Here is a 16,668-nt window from a genome sequence, read left to right as displayed (position 1 = left end):
TGTACAGCCTCTGTAGTGAGATGAGCTTTGTGTCGATGTGTTTAGTGCCTTTATGGCTCTTGTGAGTGGGAATGTACTGAATGCCAATGGAGGCCTTTCTGAAGCCTTTCTCAGCTTTCAACAAAAATATCTTCATTTGTGTTCTGAAGATGAACGAAGGTCTTACGGGTGTCCAACGACACGAGGGTGAGTAATTAATGAAATAATTTTCATTTTTGGGTGTACTAACCCCTTAAGTTGAAGTTTTATGAATTCAATTGATTCAACATGATTTTTGATTATTAAATAAAATGTATTTTTTTAAATAAAGCATTAAAATTCAAATGTAGCTCAGTAATTATTAATTAAAACACAGCTTCATGGCCAGTATTAAATATGGCTGGTAAAAATGTTCATTTTGGACCCTGTTTGGAGCCTTTTACAAATATCTAAATATCACACACATAATTTAGACTGTCATAACCATAATTTAAAGACTGAAAAAATATTTTTTGTTAAACTTAAAAAAATATATAATATAATAATCATAATGTTTTAACGCAGAATGTCTAAAAAAAATTCATAATGCCCTATTATTATTATTATTAAAATTTTGAAATGAAGCTTTTGAAGTATTATGAATTACGTTGATTAGACATTATTTTATTTTTTTTATAATTAAATCACTTTTATTTATTTATTTATTAAATGGAATCCAGAAAATTTTAGAAGTTATGATTATTATTTTTTTTTTACTTTAAAAAGTTTGATAACTTGATTTTTTTGATAACTAAAATGTAACTGAACCATTAAAACGGTTCAGCCAGTTGTCTTCATAACACACGCTGCCCCCTCCTGGACAGGAAGTGCACTGCAGTGTGTCAGGTTTACTGTGAGGATGGTGTGTGTTTCTCTCTGTGTCCTAGCACTCGTCCGTGGGATCCGCTCAACGATCTGATTCAGTTCGAGAAAGACGGCTGTATTCAGACCAAAGTGCGCCACAGGACGCCTATGGTACGTTCAGCCAGTGTAGTTAGTCTCAGTACCCAGCAGGGCTCCCGGAGGGACAATTACCTGAGCCAGGTACGTCCTTCTGTCCCCCCACCTTTCCCTCATTCTACCCACAATCCCTCTCTCTGCTTTCATCTCATCATCATCATCGCCTGCCGTCGCCTGCGCTCTGTCCATTCTTCAACCAACCAATCACTGTTCTGCAATGCAACCAATCATCTGCTGCGTACCTGGTCACATGACCGCTCTGCTTCATTTTCAGCTTTTGTTTTTTCTTTGTGCTCTTTGCCGTTTGCAACTGACTCTCATGCATGCCTGTGTGACTTCTGTGTTTTTTGGTTCTTTGAAATCTTTGAAGCTAGGGTTCAAAATTAACACTTAATTTGTGACTCTTGGGATATTATATATAAAAAAAAGCATTTCTGAAGATTTAAATAAATGTGCAAAATAAATCACACTGAATGGAAAAACAAATATAGTTAGAAGTTAAATTCATGTTTAAATAAATAATAAATGTTGTATTAAATAAAACAGATAGTATAAATAAATATACATTTAAATAAATAATAAATGTTGTATTAAATAAAACAGATAGTATAAATAAATATACATTTAAATAAATAATAAATGTAAGATTTGAAAAAATAAGTGATAATAAAAATAATTAGAAATTGAATTAGCATTTAACAAATAATGAATGTAATAAAATAATTGTAAATTGAATTTGTATTTAAATAAATAAATCTAAGATTTAAATACATAATAAATTTAATAACAAATAGTTAGAAATCTAATTAATGTTTAAATAATAAATGTTGTAATAAAAATAAGTAGAAATTAAATATGCATTAAAAAATTAATGTCAAATTAAAAAAAAGTAATATTTTTAATATTAAAATATGTATTGAAATAAACAGTAATATGAAATATAAATAATAATTAGAAATTAAATTAGGATTTAAACAAATAATAAAGACAAAATAATTCGAAATTAAATGTGCATTTAAATAATAAATGTTGTAATAAATAAATTAGTAGACATTAAATATAGATTTAAAAAATAATATTATAATAATAAATGTAATAATAAAAATTATTATAAATGAAATGTGTTTTCTAATAAACAGTAAATGTAATAATTAAAATAATAAAACAAAAAACGAATAATATATTTAATAATAAAAAATAATTATTATTTGAAATTAAATTTGGATTTAAATAAATAAATGTAACTTTTAAATACATAATAGCTGTAATAATGAAATGTAATATGTAAAAGTAATACATTTAATAATACATTTTTAAAAATTAAATTTGCAACTTGGATGGAAACAGGTAATGGCACATTACTGCTCAGTAATTATTAATAAAAATACAGCTTCATGGTCAGTATTAAATATTTATGGCTGGTAAAAAAAATGTTCATTTTGGACCTGGTTTGCAACCTTTAAGAAATATCTAAGAATCACACACATAATTCAGACTATCGTAACCATAATATAAAGACTGAAAGGTGTGAATGTCTGCGTGTGTTACTGTAGGTGACAGGAGCAAAACGGAAACATAAGAGTGATAAACCTAAAAGTCCAGAAAGTGGCTGCTCGTCTCCGGAGCCAGACCGACAGGACTCGTCAGGCAGCGAGAGTATGTCTCACACACACACACACACACACATGCTCAAACATGCCACGTGCCAAACACCTGATCATGATCTTTCCTTCAGGGCACAAAAGCAAACACAACAGCCGCCTCAGGAAGAAAGGAACAGATCTGAGTGAAATCCAAAGTGCCATCGAGTCGATCAGACAAACACAGGAAGAAATTAACAGGTAAAACTGCAGTTGTGTCCCAAATTATGCACTATACATACACTAAGCACTTATACTACGCACTATATGTACTCAGCCGTGTAGTGTATGAATTTTATATGGTTATTTTGTCATTCAACATCAGTCTGTCAGCCCCTCCTCCTCAACATCAGCATCTGTTAGCTCCTCCCCCTCAACATCAGTCTGTCAGCCCCTCCTCCTCAACATCAGTCTGTCAGCCCCTCCTCCTCAACATCAGCATCTGTTAGCTCCTCCCCCTCAACATCAGTCTGTCAGCCCCTCCTCCTCAACATCAGTCTGTCAGCCCCTCCTCCTCAACATCAGTCTGTCAGCCCCTCCTCATAACATCAGTCTGTCAGCCCCTCCTCCTCAACATCAGTCTGTCAGCCCCTCCTCATAACATCAGTCTGTCAGCCCCTCCTCCTCAACATCAGTCTGTCAGCCCCTCCTCCTCAACATCAGTCTGTCAGCCCCTCCTCCTCAACATCAGTCTGTCAGCCCCTCCTCATAACATCAGTCTGTCAGCCCCTCCTCCTCAACATCAGTCTGTCAGCCCCTCCTCCTCAACATCAGTCTGTCAGCCCCTCCTCTTAACATCAGTCTGCCAGCTCCTCCTCCTCAACATCAGTCTGTCAGCCCCTCCTCCTCAACATCAGTCTGTCAGCCCCTCCTCCTCAACATCAGTCTGTCAGCCCCTCCTCTTATCATCAGTCTCTCAGCCCCTCCTCTTATCATCAGTCTGTCAGCCCCTCCTCTTATCATCAGTCTGTCAGCCCCTCCTCTTATCATCAGTCTCTCAGCCCCTCCTCTTATCATCAGTCTCTCAGCCCCTCCTCTTATCATCAGGCTGTCAGCCCCTCCTCAACATCAGTCTGTCAGCCCCTCCTCAACATCAGTCTGTCAGCCCCTCCTCTTCACATCAGTCTGTCAGCCCCTCCTCCTCAACATCAGTCTGTCAGCCCCTCCTCCTCAACATCAGTCTGTCAGCCCCCCCTCTTAACATCAGTCTGTCAGCCCCTCCTCCTCAACATCAGTCTGTCAGCCCCTCCTCCTCAACATCAGTCTGTCAGCCCCTCCTCCTCAACATCAGTCTGTCAGCCCCTCCTCCTCAACATCAGTCTGTCAGCCCCTCCTCCTCAACATCAGTCTGTCAGCCCCTCCTCCTCAACATCAGTCTGTCAGCTCCTCCTCTTAACATCAGTCTGTCAGCCCCTCCTCCTCAACATCAGTCTGTCAGCTCCTCCTCTTAACATCAGTCTGTCAGCCCCCCCTCTTAACATCAGTCTGTCAGCCCCTCCTCCTAAACATCAGTCTGTCAGCCCCCCCTCTTAACATCAGTCTGTCAGCCCCTCCTCTTAACATCAGTCTGTTAGCTCCTCCCCCTCAACATCAGTCTATTAGCCCCTCCCCTCAACATCAGCATCTGTTAGCTCCTCCCCTCAACATCAGTCTATTAGCCCCTCCCCTCAACATCAGCATCTGTTAGCTCCTCCCCTCAACATCAGTCTATTAGCCCCTCCCCTCAACATCAGCATCTGTTAGCTCCTCCCCTTAACATCAGTCTGTTAGCTCCTCCCCCTCAACATCAGAGTCTGTTAGCCCCTCCCCCTTAACATCAGTCTGTTAGCTCCTCCCCCTCAACATCAGTCTGTCAGCCCCTTCCCCTCAACTTCAGAATCTGTTAGCCCCTCCCCCTAAACATCAGTCTGTCAGCCCCTCCCCCTCAACATCAGAGTGTCAGCCCCTCCCCCTCAACATCAGAGTCTGTCAGCCCCTTCCCCTCAACATCAGTCTGTTAGCCCCTCCCCCTCCGCCATTTAAGGAAAGCGGCAACATTTGAAGTGCATGAAGTGTCCAACTTTCCACACAACTTTTTTTTCAGTTAACTGCGTCTTTGTCTTTTTGTAATGTTAAGTGGTTAACAGTGTGAACACAGAACTCAAACTATTTAAACTTTCAAACAGCATAGAAAAGTGCATAAATAAACTTTGCATGTCAACGCATGCTGTAGACAGAAAGAAATACTTCAGAATGAAAAGCAAGGATATTAACTTTCATTAACATTGTGTCCAGGAGCGTCAACGCCCTGAGGAGTCGAGTGGCGAGTCAATCAACGACGGAAAGTTGGTTCCTCACGCACAGAGATTTCGCCATCATCCTCTTCCTCATCTTCGTCCAGGTCCTTCTCAACTTCATCTTCAAGTAACGAGTGCAGGTCTCCTCAAACAAGTGACCCTCTATTCCTTCAGCGCCACCTCACGACACATTCGGTTTCCATTCGTTCCGTTTTTTTATGAATTTGTGTCGTCGGCAAATATCGGCCGTGCATTGAAGTGCATTGTGGGATGTTTTAGAAATGACTGTTTACTTTTATTCTTCAAAAAGAGGAAAATTATCATCAGCCTCTAATGGTTTTAATTTATTTTACCAATGTTTTTACCCTCCATGAGCGGAGTGGAGGACGTCAGTCAATATACATTATAAATGGGTGAATATCATAAAATCTAGGTCATATTTTGCCCTAAAATATGGGGGGGGGGGCAAAATGAAAAGCCTGTTGTGATATTTTCATGACAAAATAAGCACATTTCACCCCAAATTCTCATGACTGAAGTGCAAAAAAAAACGTTTTGTTACTATAATCCAAAAACAATCGATATATTATGAAGTATTTCTACGTGATGGTATTTATTGTACTGCCTTTAATTTAAATAAATCTGCGAATGGATGCATTATAGCAATGAGAATTTGGAATTGTTATGAAAGTGAATATGTCTTCAAACCCATGTTGATTTTTGGGGCGACTGAAATGTGACCTGGACACCCGAATATAAAACTTTTAAGGTTCAATATTGCTGATGTTATTGGTATTTTATGAATTTTATTAAATGAATGAAGGATGTTGTGAGTCGAGGTCAAATTTTGTATTATTTAAAAACTGTTCCGGGAACAATTTCATTCTGAATCTTAATTTTAACAGCACAGTATGTGGATCCTGCATTTCATATGTTCGTGTTTGAAGGTAATAATAATAATAATAATGTTTAATTTATTTGCCGGATGCTGGAGCGTGTACAGTATCTCATTTAATCTTACTCTGAGGAAACAGTAGATCTAGGCGTAGTGAACCTGTAGCAGGAAATACTGTTGCGTACTTTTGTAGTTGCTTGACTCTCGTCTGCCAATGTTACATCAGACTAGATGTACGATTAACAAGCCAAATAGTCTGAGAGTAGATTAGAGTGTTAACGTCTCATCTGTACATAGTAAAAAAAAAAACATATTTCCTTTTGTACTTCTAGAGAAACGTGTGTTAGCCAGACGCCGTCACCCATAGCCCCGTCACGTGTCTTTGTTCTGCGGGCGTTCGTTCGGGTCACCTGATCACTTGCGCAGCGTCCAATCAGATGTTTGAATGTGCTCACGTCAACAATAACTACTAAGAAAAAAAAACCACGTGCCTTTACAAGCGGGTCTGAGGGATTGAGCCCGACTGTTTTAATTCCTACCATCGTTTGTCTTTATTTCTCACTCGGAGTGAATGTGCCATACTCGATCTCGGAGGCGTTTTTCCGGCTCGGCGTCTCACTGTGAGTTTCAGATTTCGTCCCGAAGCTCAAAGCTGCCATAGATCTGCCATCGTCTGCCACCAAACCAGGGATCAAAACTGTATGTCACATGCATTCGGTTCAGTGTTCGTCTCCACGTTGCACACTTCATGCTTCTAGTTGAGCTCATTTTTGTTTTGTTTTTTTGTTTTTTTTGCCCCAGGCTGTTTTTAAAGGTTTTTACTCCTGCTGGTCCATGTTGTTGTTTTTCTTGATAATTTCCTGCCGCTGTCTCTATGTACAGACCATGCTTTATTTGTATTACAGAAATAACTTCCTGTAAGTTTATTGTCACCTGTGACATATCACCAAATAAATGGAAAAGACTGTACTATTGCTTGTCCTTCCTTTTGCACATCAGTATGTATGTATTATATTATTATTTTAATTATTCATAATTTATTGCATTATTATTAATTATATTATTAAATCAGTGTTACTCTAAAAAATGCTGGGTTAAAAACAACCCAAGTTGGTTTGAAAATGGACAAACCCAGTGATTGGGTTCAAATGTTTGCCCAACGTGCTGATAAAAAATAAAACTACCCAGCAGGTTGGGCGAGCATTTAGAAGAGCTGTGTTTTTCTGAGGGTTTTTTTGACCCAACCACTCGGTTTGTCCATTTTTCAACCAAACTTGGGTTGTTTTTAACACAGCATTTTTTAAGAGTGTAGTTGTGAATTTTATTTTATTTTTCCTTCTTTTTTTTTTGTTTATTTCTATTTTACTTTTATTTTATTTGAAGGCCTCCAGAGTTCATGTGCTGACTGGTATAATTTAATAATTTTTATCAAAAGCTAACAATAATTTGTGGCCTTTTTATAGGGTTAGTTTTAGTCTCATAACATATTTCATAAAGTTTATTTCCGCTTTAGATTTTTATTTAGTTTTAAATGTTGGTTTAATTAAAGTATCGTAAGCACTGTATAGTGTAATTGCTATATTGTAGTTAGTTTTAGCAATAAAAATATTTTTAAATGTTTTATTCATATTTTATTGAACTAAAACACTGTTATTAATGGTAGTGTTTAGTGTAAATGGTATTTGTGCGGTATCTGTGAATGACAGATGTGTTTTCTGTGTCTGTGTGATGTTTCTTTAGCAGTGCCGCTGAGATGGATTTACTGTACTGGCCAGCAGAGGGCGCTCCAATACTTCAGCTCAGCTCATTAGTGTGACAGAAAAATCTAATAATATAATTGTGGAGAAAATGAGTAGTATTAACAAATCAAAAACAAAATAGTGAAATAAAATATATAATTTATACAACAGTAAATTCCAGTCCTTAATAATATAATAATTTTATAATAATAATTAATAATTTCATCTAAAATCAATATATCATGTGCATTTATTTAGTAAGTAGTTGTGTAATAAGTGGGATAATCTACAGCCAGCACTGCACTTATGAAAGGGGGGAAGAAACATAATTTTCTCTCTTTAAGGCTTGTTGGCGGAGTCAGATGTTGTTGTTTTGCAGGGTTTAGTGTGTTGAGTGCATTCAGCCTGATGTACTAGTCTGGGTTTATTCGCACTGGTGTTGAAGCCGAACAGCTGGAGCCGTCATTTAATCCACATGTGTGCTGATGCATGCTGGGACAGGAGCTTCCGGAGCGGTGGGACGGTGACGGAACATTGAATGTCATAACCCTGGTGATGTCATAACCCTGGTGATGTCATAACCCTGGTGACTTCACATGATGATGTCATAACCCTGGTGATGTCATAACCCTAGTGACTTCACATGATGATGTCATAACCCTGGTGATGTCATAACCCTGGTGACTTCACATGATGATGTCATAACCCTGGTGATGTCATAACCCTGGTGATGTCATAACCCTGGTGACTTCACATGATGATGTCATAACCCTGGTGACTTCACATGATGATGTCATAACCCTGGTGACATCACATGGTGATGTCATAACCCTGGTGATGTCATAACCCTAGTGATGTCACATGATGATGTCATAACCCTGGTGACTTCACATGATGATGTCATTAGCCTGGTGATGTCATAACCCTGGTGACTTCACATGGGGATGTCATAACCCTGGTGATGTCACATGATGATGTCATAACCCTGGTGATGTCACATGGTGATGTCACATGGTGATGTCATAACCCTGGTGACGTCACATGATGTCATAACCCTGGTGATGTCACATGATGATGTCATAACCCTGGTGATGTCACATGATGATGTCATAACCCTGGTGATGTCACATGATGATGTCATAACCCTGGTGATGTAACATGGTGATGTCATAACCCTGGTGACTTCACATGATGTCATAACCCTAGTGATGTCACATGATGATGTCATAACCCTGGTGACGTCACATGATGTCATAACCCTAGTGATGTCACATGATGATGTCATAACCCTGGTGATGTCACATGATGATGTCATAACCCTAGTGATGTCGCATGATGATGTCATAACCCTGGTGATGTCACATGATGATGTTATAACCCTGGTGATGTCACATGATGATGTCATAACCCTGGTGATGTCACATGATGATGTCATAACCCTGGTGATGTCACATGATGATGTCATAACCCTGGTGATGTCATAACCCTGGTGACGTCACATGATGTCATAACCCTGGTGATGTCACATGATGATGTCATAACCCTGGTGATGTCACATGGTGATGTCATAACCCTGGTGATGTCACATGATGATGTCATAACCCTGGTGATGTCATAACCCTGGTGACGTCACATGATGTCATAACCCTGGTGATGTCACATGATGATGTCATAACCCTGGTGATGTCACATGGTGATGTCATAACCCTGGTGATGTCACATGATGATGTCATAACCCTAGTGATGTCACATGATGATGTCATAACCCTGGTGATGTCACATGATAATGTTATAACCCTGGTGATGTCACATGATGATGTCATAACCCTGGTGATGTCACATGGTGATGTCATAACCCTGGTGACGTCACATGATGTCATAACCCTGGTGATGTCACATGATGTTGTCATAACCCTGGTGATGTCACGTGATGATGTCACAACCCTGGTGATGTCACATGATGATGTCATTACCCTGGTGACTTCACATGCTTGACTTGGCACCACTAATATATGCAGTAATTGTTAGGAGGAGAATTTTTGTACTTTTTCATTGTATAACCATAATTATTACTGGGTTAGAAATGCGAGTGTTGCTCATCGAACGGCCTTTAATAAATGAACACAAAGAATGAATCATGCTGTTCATTCTGACTGTATTGTCCACACGATGCGTGAAGTGGATTCCTGATTTGGAGCTGAACACTTGAGGGACTCTGACGGTGTGTAACTCAGTGTGTGGACGCAGGTGACAGTCTCTGCTCAGACCGATCACAGTCACTATATCTGCCGTCTCAGAGAGAGAGGAATCAGTAATATGGATGCAGAGATGAAGCCGATTGCTTTCTTTCCCTTTACAAAAGACATTTATTCTGGGTTTGGCACTTTCTCGTGTCAGCAGGATATCAAATCCCACAATGCTACTGTAGATATTAATAAAGCTCACTGGGATGAGAGCTGTAGAGAAAGTGATGGATACACTTCAAGAAAGTCTGTGAAGATAAAACTGCTAGGGTGTTGTTCGGTGGTCTAAATCTTAAAGTGGAGTATTTATGAGGATCAATTGACAGAAATGCAATATAATACACATAACTATGTTTACAGTGGTGTATAAAGACCTTACATAATGAACTGTTATGTTTGTATTACCTTTAGAATGAGCTGTTTCTATCCACACACACCGCGGGTCACCTTACAGTGAAATCGCTTTTTTGTGCCATCATGTTTCTACAGGAGCCCTAAACGGACAAACTTCTCTACAGAGCGCTAGTAACGATCCGCTCTCTCCAAATACATCTTTGTCCTGTTTCAGCACCGTAGCTTCTCCATGTGCTCCGAAAGGGAGAGGTGAGCGGTGGCCGGTTGCAATTCACAACCTCACCACTAGATGCTGCTAAAATTTACATACTGCACCTTTAAAGGGGTGGTTCTGTGTTTTTTTTTCTAGGCTTGGTTATGTTTATGTGGCGCCGTATAACATGTCTTAATACTTCTTTTTTTTTTTTACACCGTATTTTTCTTCTATTCTCCCTTTATTCCACAGCGCTGTCTCCACTGTCCTTTGAACGGCTTGTTTGCTTCCTGCTTCTCTGAAGCCCATCCCTCCGAAAAACGCAATGGTCTTAGATTGGCCAAATGTAGTTTCCTGTATTTTTATTGGCTGATGTGTCAAGCACAGGTTGTCCGGAAGCCACGCCCCTTCCCATTACAAGTCTCATCTGCGGAGACTAGCGAGGGTTTATGATGTCCCCAACCCAGGAAGAAGCTTGTTGTAGTCCAAACCGGCCGTTTTTGTAGGCAATAAACTGCCATAACTTTAAAAGACAATATCTCCGTTTGCATTGAACTTTCAGCGCTGTAACTTTGCTGATACTGTTTATGCTCAAGCAGCAACATTAACTAAAGTTAAAAAAGTCAAATCGCATGCAAACAGCCCTTTAATACACAGTGTAATAGATCTGTGCTTACTTGGATGTAGCTAGTGATTGTGCAAAATCAGTGTGTCTGCTTTATCACGCTGATATAAATATGTGAAATGAGAGCGCTGGAGCTGTAGTGAGCGCCACAGAGTCGAATGTGTTTCCCTCAGACCTGAAAGTTAACCTGCACTCAATTATTGATAGCGAGGCGAGAGACGTGGCATAGAAATGCGGTTGGGTTGATCTCCGCTGTCACACCGAGCCATCGCTGAATCCTTGCCAGTCGAATAAATGGATTTCCTTCACGTCCATATTTGGAGCGCTCGACTCATTGTCCTCCAGTGCCAGCGTTGCTAAGATACCGTCTCCGACAGCATCTCGAGATGTTGAGGCTTTGGTCTAATCCTGCAGGACGCATGGAGACTTGAAACAGACCAAAACAGCTTGTCCTGCACGTGCTGGGATGAAAGTGGAGCGGAGAGAGAGAGGGACGAGCGAGATATGCAGCCGTGGTATTATGTAATCACATCACACACACAACTACTACATGCAGTCCTGAAACTTACACAGCAGCAACTTCTGCCAGATGCTTTACATAACACATATATGAGTAAAATAAGTGGGAGTTCCCAATGCAAATGTTTATACATATTAAAATCATGCTCTTTTATTTCTAATATTGAGGGCATTTGATAGAGAGAAATTGTGGCACTCACTTACACCTTTTAATATTGTTATATAATCATAAAGCATAACACTCACACTCACAACTGTATCTACATCCTCTCAAGACAATGAAAACATGTTCTCACCAGCACAAGACACACTTTGCCCCCCAAAAAACATTTATTCTCATTGCAAAGTGCTGTGAAATATTATTTCATCCCTCATATTTGGGATGACAGGTGAGTCTTATCTGGCTTATTATGTCTAAATATGCCTTAAAAGTTGATTTTATTTTTGTACTTGATTATTTAACACAATGTCAAATTAGATGCCAAGGCTTCTGAGGAATTTGAGTTTTTGTTTTTCACCTCTCAATCATCATTATATCGCATTGAGATGGCAACAACTTTATATATAGAAAGATTAATTATGAATTGGGGAAAGGGAAACGCCTAATATGGCGAATAATCCCCGCATTTTAAACAAAAGAGCCAATCAAACAAAACATGTTAAAGAACTACAAACATGGCGGATGTATGAGTCCGACAGGAGATAAACGGATTTGAGTGATTCATTATCAGTATCTAACCTGACGAAAATATATTTATTCAGTGTTATTCCCGTTATATTTCATCTGCAACAGCATTGTGAACTTTTATAATGCATGTTTGGCCCTTTACTTTTAAATCATTATGCAAACACATGAGGTCAGAGTCTCCTCATGATAAACCCACGACCTAAGATCAACGGGCTTCTACATTTGTCCTCGAAACCGTAAGAAATTAAATGAGTTGCATTGAATTTGGAGGATTTTAACTGTGACAAGATGATTGACAGGATGTACTTAACTAAGCGACAGAACTGTAAAGACGCAATTACGATACCCAAAGCTTTCCTACTCTTCTGTTACACGCTTATAAGTATGTAATGTTTCTTCCCAAAAAAGTAGGACTACATACTTTTAAGACTCAATATAACTGGGATGCTAGCCTGACAAGCCAGACCCACATCAAGATGTTTGGTCTGGAAACTCACCATTGACAGCTCAATCTGAGGGGCGGATAAACGGTTGTCTTTCAAACTCCCTCTGCACGCGATAGGATAGCGCTACAGCCAACCAGAGCAACGAAGGTGAAGCAGAGCTCGCTGACTGATTAAACATTCGCCGTATCCGGTCGGCTAAACTCCGAACACATCTTCCCTTTTTAAGAATGACTTCAGTGCCGTTCTTTGTTCTTTTCTCAGAGAAAAGCTTAACTCTAAGTCTTCCAGAATCGCAGTCAAAGCTGATTCGAAAGGCCGCCGTTCGCCAGTTTCTGTGTTTACTAGAAGCACGAGCGCAACTCTGCCGTCATTATGTTAAGCCCCGCCCACCGACTCTATACACGATGTGATTGGCCCGACCAGAGTTTGGCGATTACAGCTCAGAATGGTATTGAGAGTTGCTAGTCGACACTCGCGGCAGATTAGATTTGCTGCCGCTAGGGTCCGTCTAGATATCTAGGCTAGGTGTTGAACCTTCTTTTAATGAATTTCACGAAATTACAGCAAGGTTTGTTAACCTAATTGCATATTTTTCCATAATTAAATTAAAGCATTGTTTTCCTCAAGTATGAGCTCCATATTCATACTCTACAAGCCATAAAAGCCTCACCAAAAAAACATACATACAAACGTTAAAATATATATATATTTAGGCTACTCATAAGTTTCAGTGAACTGAAGTATTGACTATATTTCATATGTCAGGCCTTTCAGAGTTAGCCTAATTGCATTATTTCTATCTGTGATCAGAACCGACCCGTACCAACATGTGTGACATTTAGAGATCCAGGTCAGCAGGTTTGACCTCTTCTGTGTCTTCTCCTTTATCTGACACTGAATAGACTTCAGCGCGTGGATTCTCCCACCCAGAGCACGCGCACATACACGTCTCTTAAAAAGGCAGGACCGGCCTCGGCCATCATAAAGGGGTGACGGCGAGAGCTGCAGCGTTTGTGCTGGCAGTGAGAGCGCTGGCTCAGCACAGTCTTTATCCTCGCTGGAATCGCAGCAGATAAAAGAAGTGCTGTAGCCGAGCTCTCTTTCAGCTCAGGGATTAAAAGAGCATTAACACGGACGTCTGTCACAATAGCGCCTGTTTGACCGCTCCGCACCGCGAGCACACGCATCTACTTCAGTCTGTGATTATTAAACATATCTTCTGACGGTGCTGGGCTCTTGTGATGGTTATAAATAGCGGTTGAGTTGTTAAATGAGGTCATTATTAGCTGCCAACTGTGGTTTCGCTCTTTCTGCGGTCCTTGTAGAAAAGAGCAGGATGTGAACCACTGTCCGTTTGATTCATTTAACAGTAGGTGACTAAACCACTTTTGATTCAGTCATGCTCAATCATCCCTGTCAGCCTCATCTAATTTCCTGAAGCTTTTTGCTTGGGGTTAGTGATTTGAAAACAAGCATTAAAACTTTGTGCAAAAGACATGAGTGATTCTTATTCAACATGCAAAAGTGTATACACTATATTGCCAAAAGTTTTGAGCATAAGTTTTGCCTTTACATACACATTAACTTTAATGACATCCCATTCTTAATCCGTAGGGTTGGGATAGTCTCCACTCTAATTCTTTCCAAAGTTGTTCTGTCGGGTTGAGGTCAGGACTCATCATCCATGTCTTTATGGACTGACACTTTGTGCACTGGTTAGATGCATTGGCTGTATTGGTTGAGCTGCTCGGCCATGGAAACCCATTCCATGAAGCTCTCCACACGCTAATCTGAAGGCCACATGAAGTTTGGAGGTCTGTATTTATTGACTCTGCAGAAAGTTGGAGACTTCTGCACACTGTGACCCTCAGCATGCGCTGACCCCACTCTGTGATTTTACGTGGCCTTCCACTTCGTGACTGAGCTGCTTTCGTTCCCAATTGCTGCTACTTTATTATAACATCACTAACATTTGTGCGTGGAATATTTAGTAGTGAGGACATTTCATGAACTTATTGCACAGGTGTCAGCCTATCACGGTCCCACGCTTGAGTTCACTGAGCTCCTGAGAGCGAGCCATTCTTACACTAATGTGTGTAGAAGCGTCTGCAGGCCTAGTGCTTGGTTTATACACCTGTGGCCATGAAGAGATTGATAACCTGAATTCAGTGATTTAGAGGGATGTCCCAATACTTGGCAATAATGTATTTGAGTAAGACAACTCATATATTATGTAGGCCCAATCTCAATTTAAATAGTTTTAGTAGTGGTATCTTGGATATCTTTAACTTGCTAATTCAGAAAATGATAACTTGCCAATTGGTGACACAAGTCCTCTCACGGTTTAAACACACAGGGCTGAGCACCAAACTCAAGCTCTTCCGACATTTCTCTTTAAAACAAGTCTTGTTTTAGACTCGAATTCGTGACTGGTGTTTTGTTTTTCTCTATCATCTGCGCTCCTGCATTCGTCAATAGAGTGGTGCAGGTATGACATTACTTTGTAGGCCAAAACGCGGAAGCGAGTTAGCATTTTAGCACTTCCAGTTCCCTACTCCTGAAGTCAAAGGGTTTTTTGAATGTGGTTTTGGTGAAATGGCTAAAAGGTCTGTGGTGAAGCTCAAGACACTTTCAGATTTTATTCTACAACATACATCAGTATTACCCCACTCATAAGTTTTAAAGCGGTTATGTGTCTTGAAAAAGGCAGTTGCTAACAGCTAATGGACTACAGAGACAGTCGAGGAGATTAAACGTCATCACGCCGAACAGGTAAACTCAGTCCGCTTCTACAACCTCACTATCCTCATAACTGTGCTCTTATAAACTACTCTAACTCAAACGTTCTGGGACAACGTTTTGAGATGAACTGGAAGAGTTGTGGGTAAGTTCATTTATTGCTTACCTTTAGCTTTTTACTTCTGGCGACTGCTTTTAGACTTTGAAAATTCATAAAAGTTGTGTTCATCTGTGAAAATTACCTTGATAGATAAAACTTGCTAGTATCATAAATGTTTGTCAATCACAGAGCTTGTTTTAGCGTTAATCCAAAAGCCTATGGGAAAAATCCTATCTGTCTAATCCTAGCGTGATGTGAACCGGCAGCTGGCCAAAGCGATGCGATACATCATGTGTCGGGCCATTATGGATATTTTTCATACAAAAATGCATGGCTTCGCTTCAAAAGGCCGTGTGAAGTACCTTTATGATGGATAGACAGACTTTTTTGTGCTTTAAAATCTCAGGTACGATTGACTCCCAATATAAAGCTTGGAAGCTCTACTAGTCTACTAGTACTACTCTGATTGTGTTTGGCTGAAAGAAGAAAGTCATACACACTATAGGATGTCTTGAGTTTCATTTGTGGGTGAACTAACCCTTGAGGAGATGAGTCGTATCTCGAATGCTCTGAAAAACTCATGACGGCAACTTTTACATGCTTGAGCAATGCTCGTGTTCAAATTTATGTTTCAACGTGAGGCAAAATTGCTCAAGATCTAAAAAGACGTCTCTCGCTAATGATGTTTTCCACATCTTGCGAATCAGTTGTAGTCACGTTGATAATCTCTCTCTCTCTCTCTCTCTCTCTCTCTCTCTCTCTCTCTCTCTCTCTCTCTCTCTCTCTCTCTCTCTCTCGCTCGTTTCATGCTGGGCTTTATTGTGTTCACCGAGTGAACGAGTGTTTGTTCATTTGGCTGCTGGACCTTCAGCTCTTCAGATGACACGGAGACTTGAAGGATAGTAAAGCGTTCTCCCGTGTCACTTCACATTCGTCTCTCCCCCGCCTTTTTCTTAGGAATAGAGAGAGTGTGTGTGAGCAAGAAAGACACAAAGAAAGAAAGAGATATCCACAGAAGAGCCAGATTCGGGCTGGCACAGACAATATGGCAAGAGAGCGAATCTCCATGGGCAGCTCTCATGAAACGCACAATATTGCACATTCTGCCACTTAAAACAAAAAAGAAACTCTTGAGTCTGAATACATTTATAATTCAGCATGTTTGAACTGTTATGCACGGAAGAGCTCCGTTTATTTGATGTCTTTGAGCTTATTTATGCTAGTGTGCTAGTT

At 40.0% G+C, this 16,668-nt stretch overlaps 1 protein-coding gene across 6 annotated transcripts in view; it reads left to right on the top strand.

The window, feature by feature from the left end:
• osbpl8 (oxysterol binding protein-like 8) overlaps window positions 1-6,758 on the top strand; it is a 92,861-nt gene extending 86,103 nt beyond the window's left edge. For 4 of the 6 annotated variants that reach the window (XM_067426959.1, XM_067426963.1, XM_067426960.1 and 1 more), the window contains 4 exons: window positions 906-1,062; window positions 2,532-2,634; window positions 2,714-2,819; window positions 4,893-6,758. In XM_067426959.1, the coding sequence (XP_067283060.1) occupies window positions 906-1,062; window positions 2,532-2,634; window positions 2,714-2,819; window positions 4,893-5,025 (499 nt within the window). In that variant the 3' untranslated portion in view covers window positions 5,026-6,758. The remainder of the gene's footprint in view (window positions 1-905; window positions 1,063-2,531; window positions 2,635-2,713; window positions 2,820-4,892) is intronic. The other 2 variants (XM_067426961.1, XM_067426964.1) reach the window with 1 other exon arrangement.
• The last annotated feature ends 9,910 nt before the right edge of the window (window positions 6,759-16,668 follow it).

This window comes from Pseudorasbora parva, chromosome 20 (assembly GCF_024679245.1).
Source record: "Pseudorasbora parva isolate DD20220531a chromosome 20, ASM2467924v1, whole genome shotgun sequence".
Classification (NCBI taxonomy): Eukaryota; Metazoa; Chordata; class Actinopteri; order Cypriniformes; family Gobionidae; genus Pseudorasbora; species Pseudorasbora parva.
The sequence above is the reverse complement of the archived record's forward strand: the minus strand, read 5'-3'. Positions and strand labels throughout refer to the sequence as shown.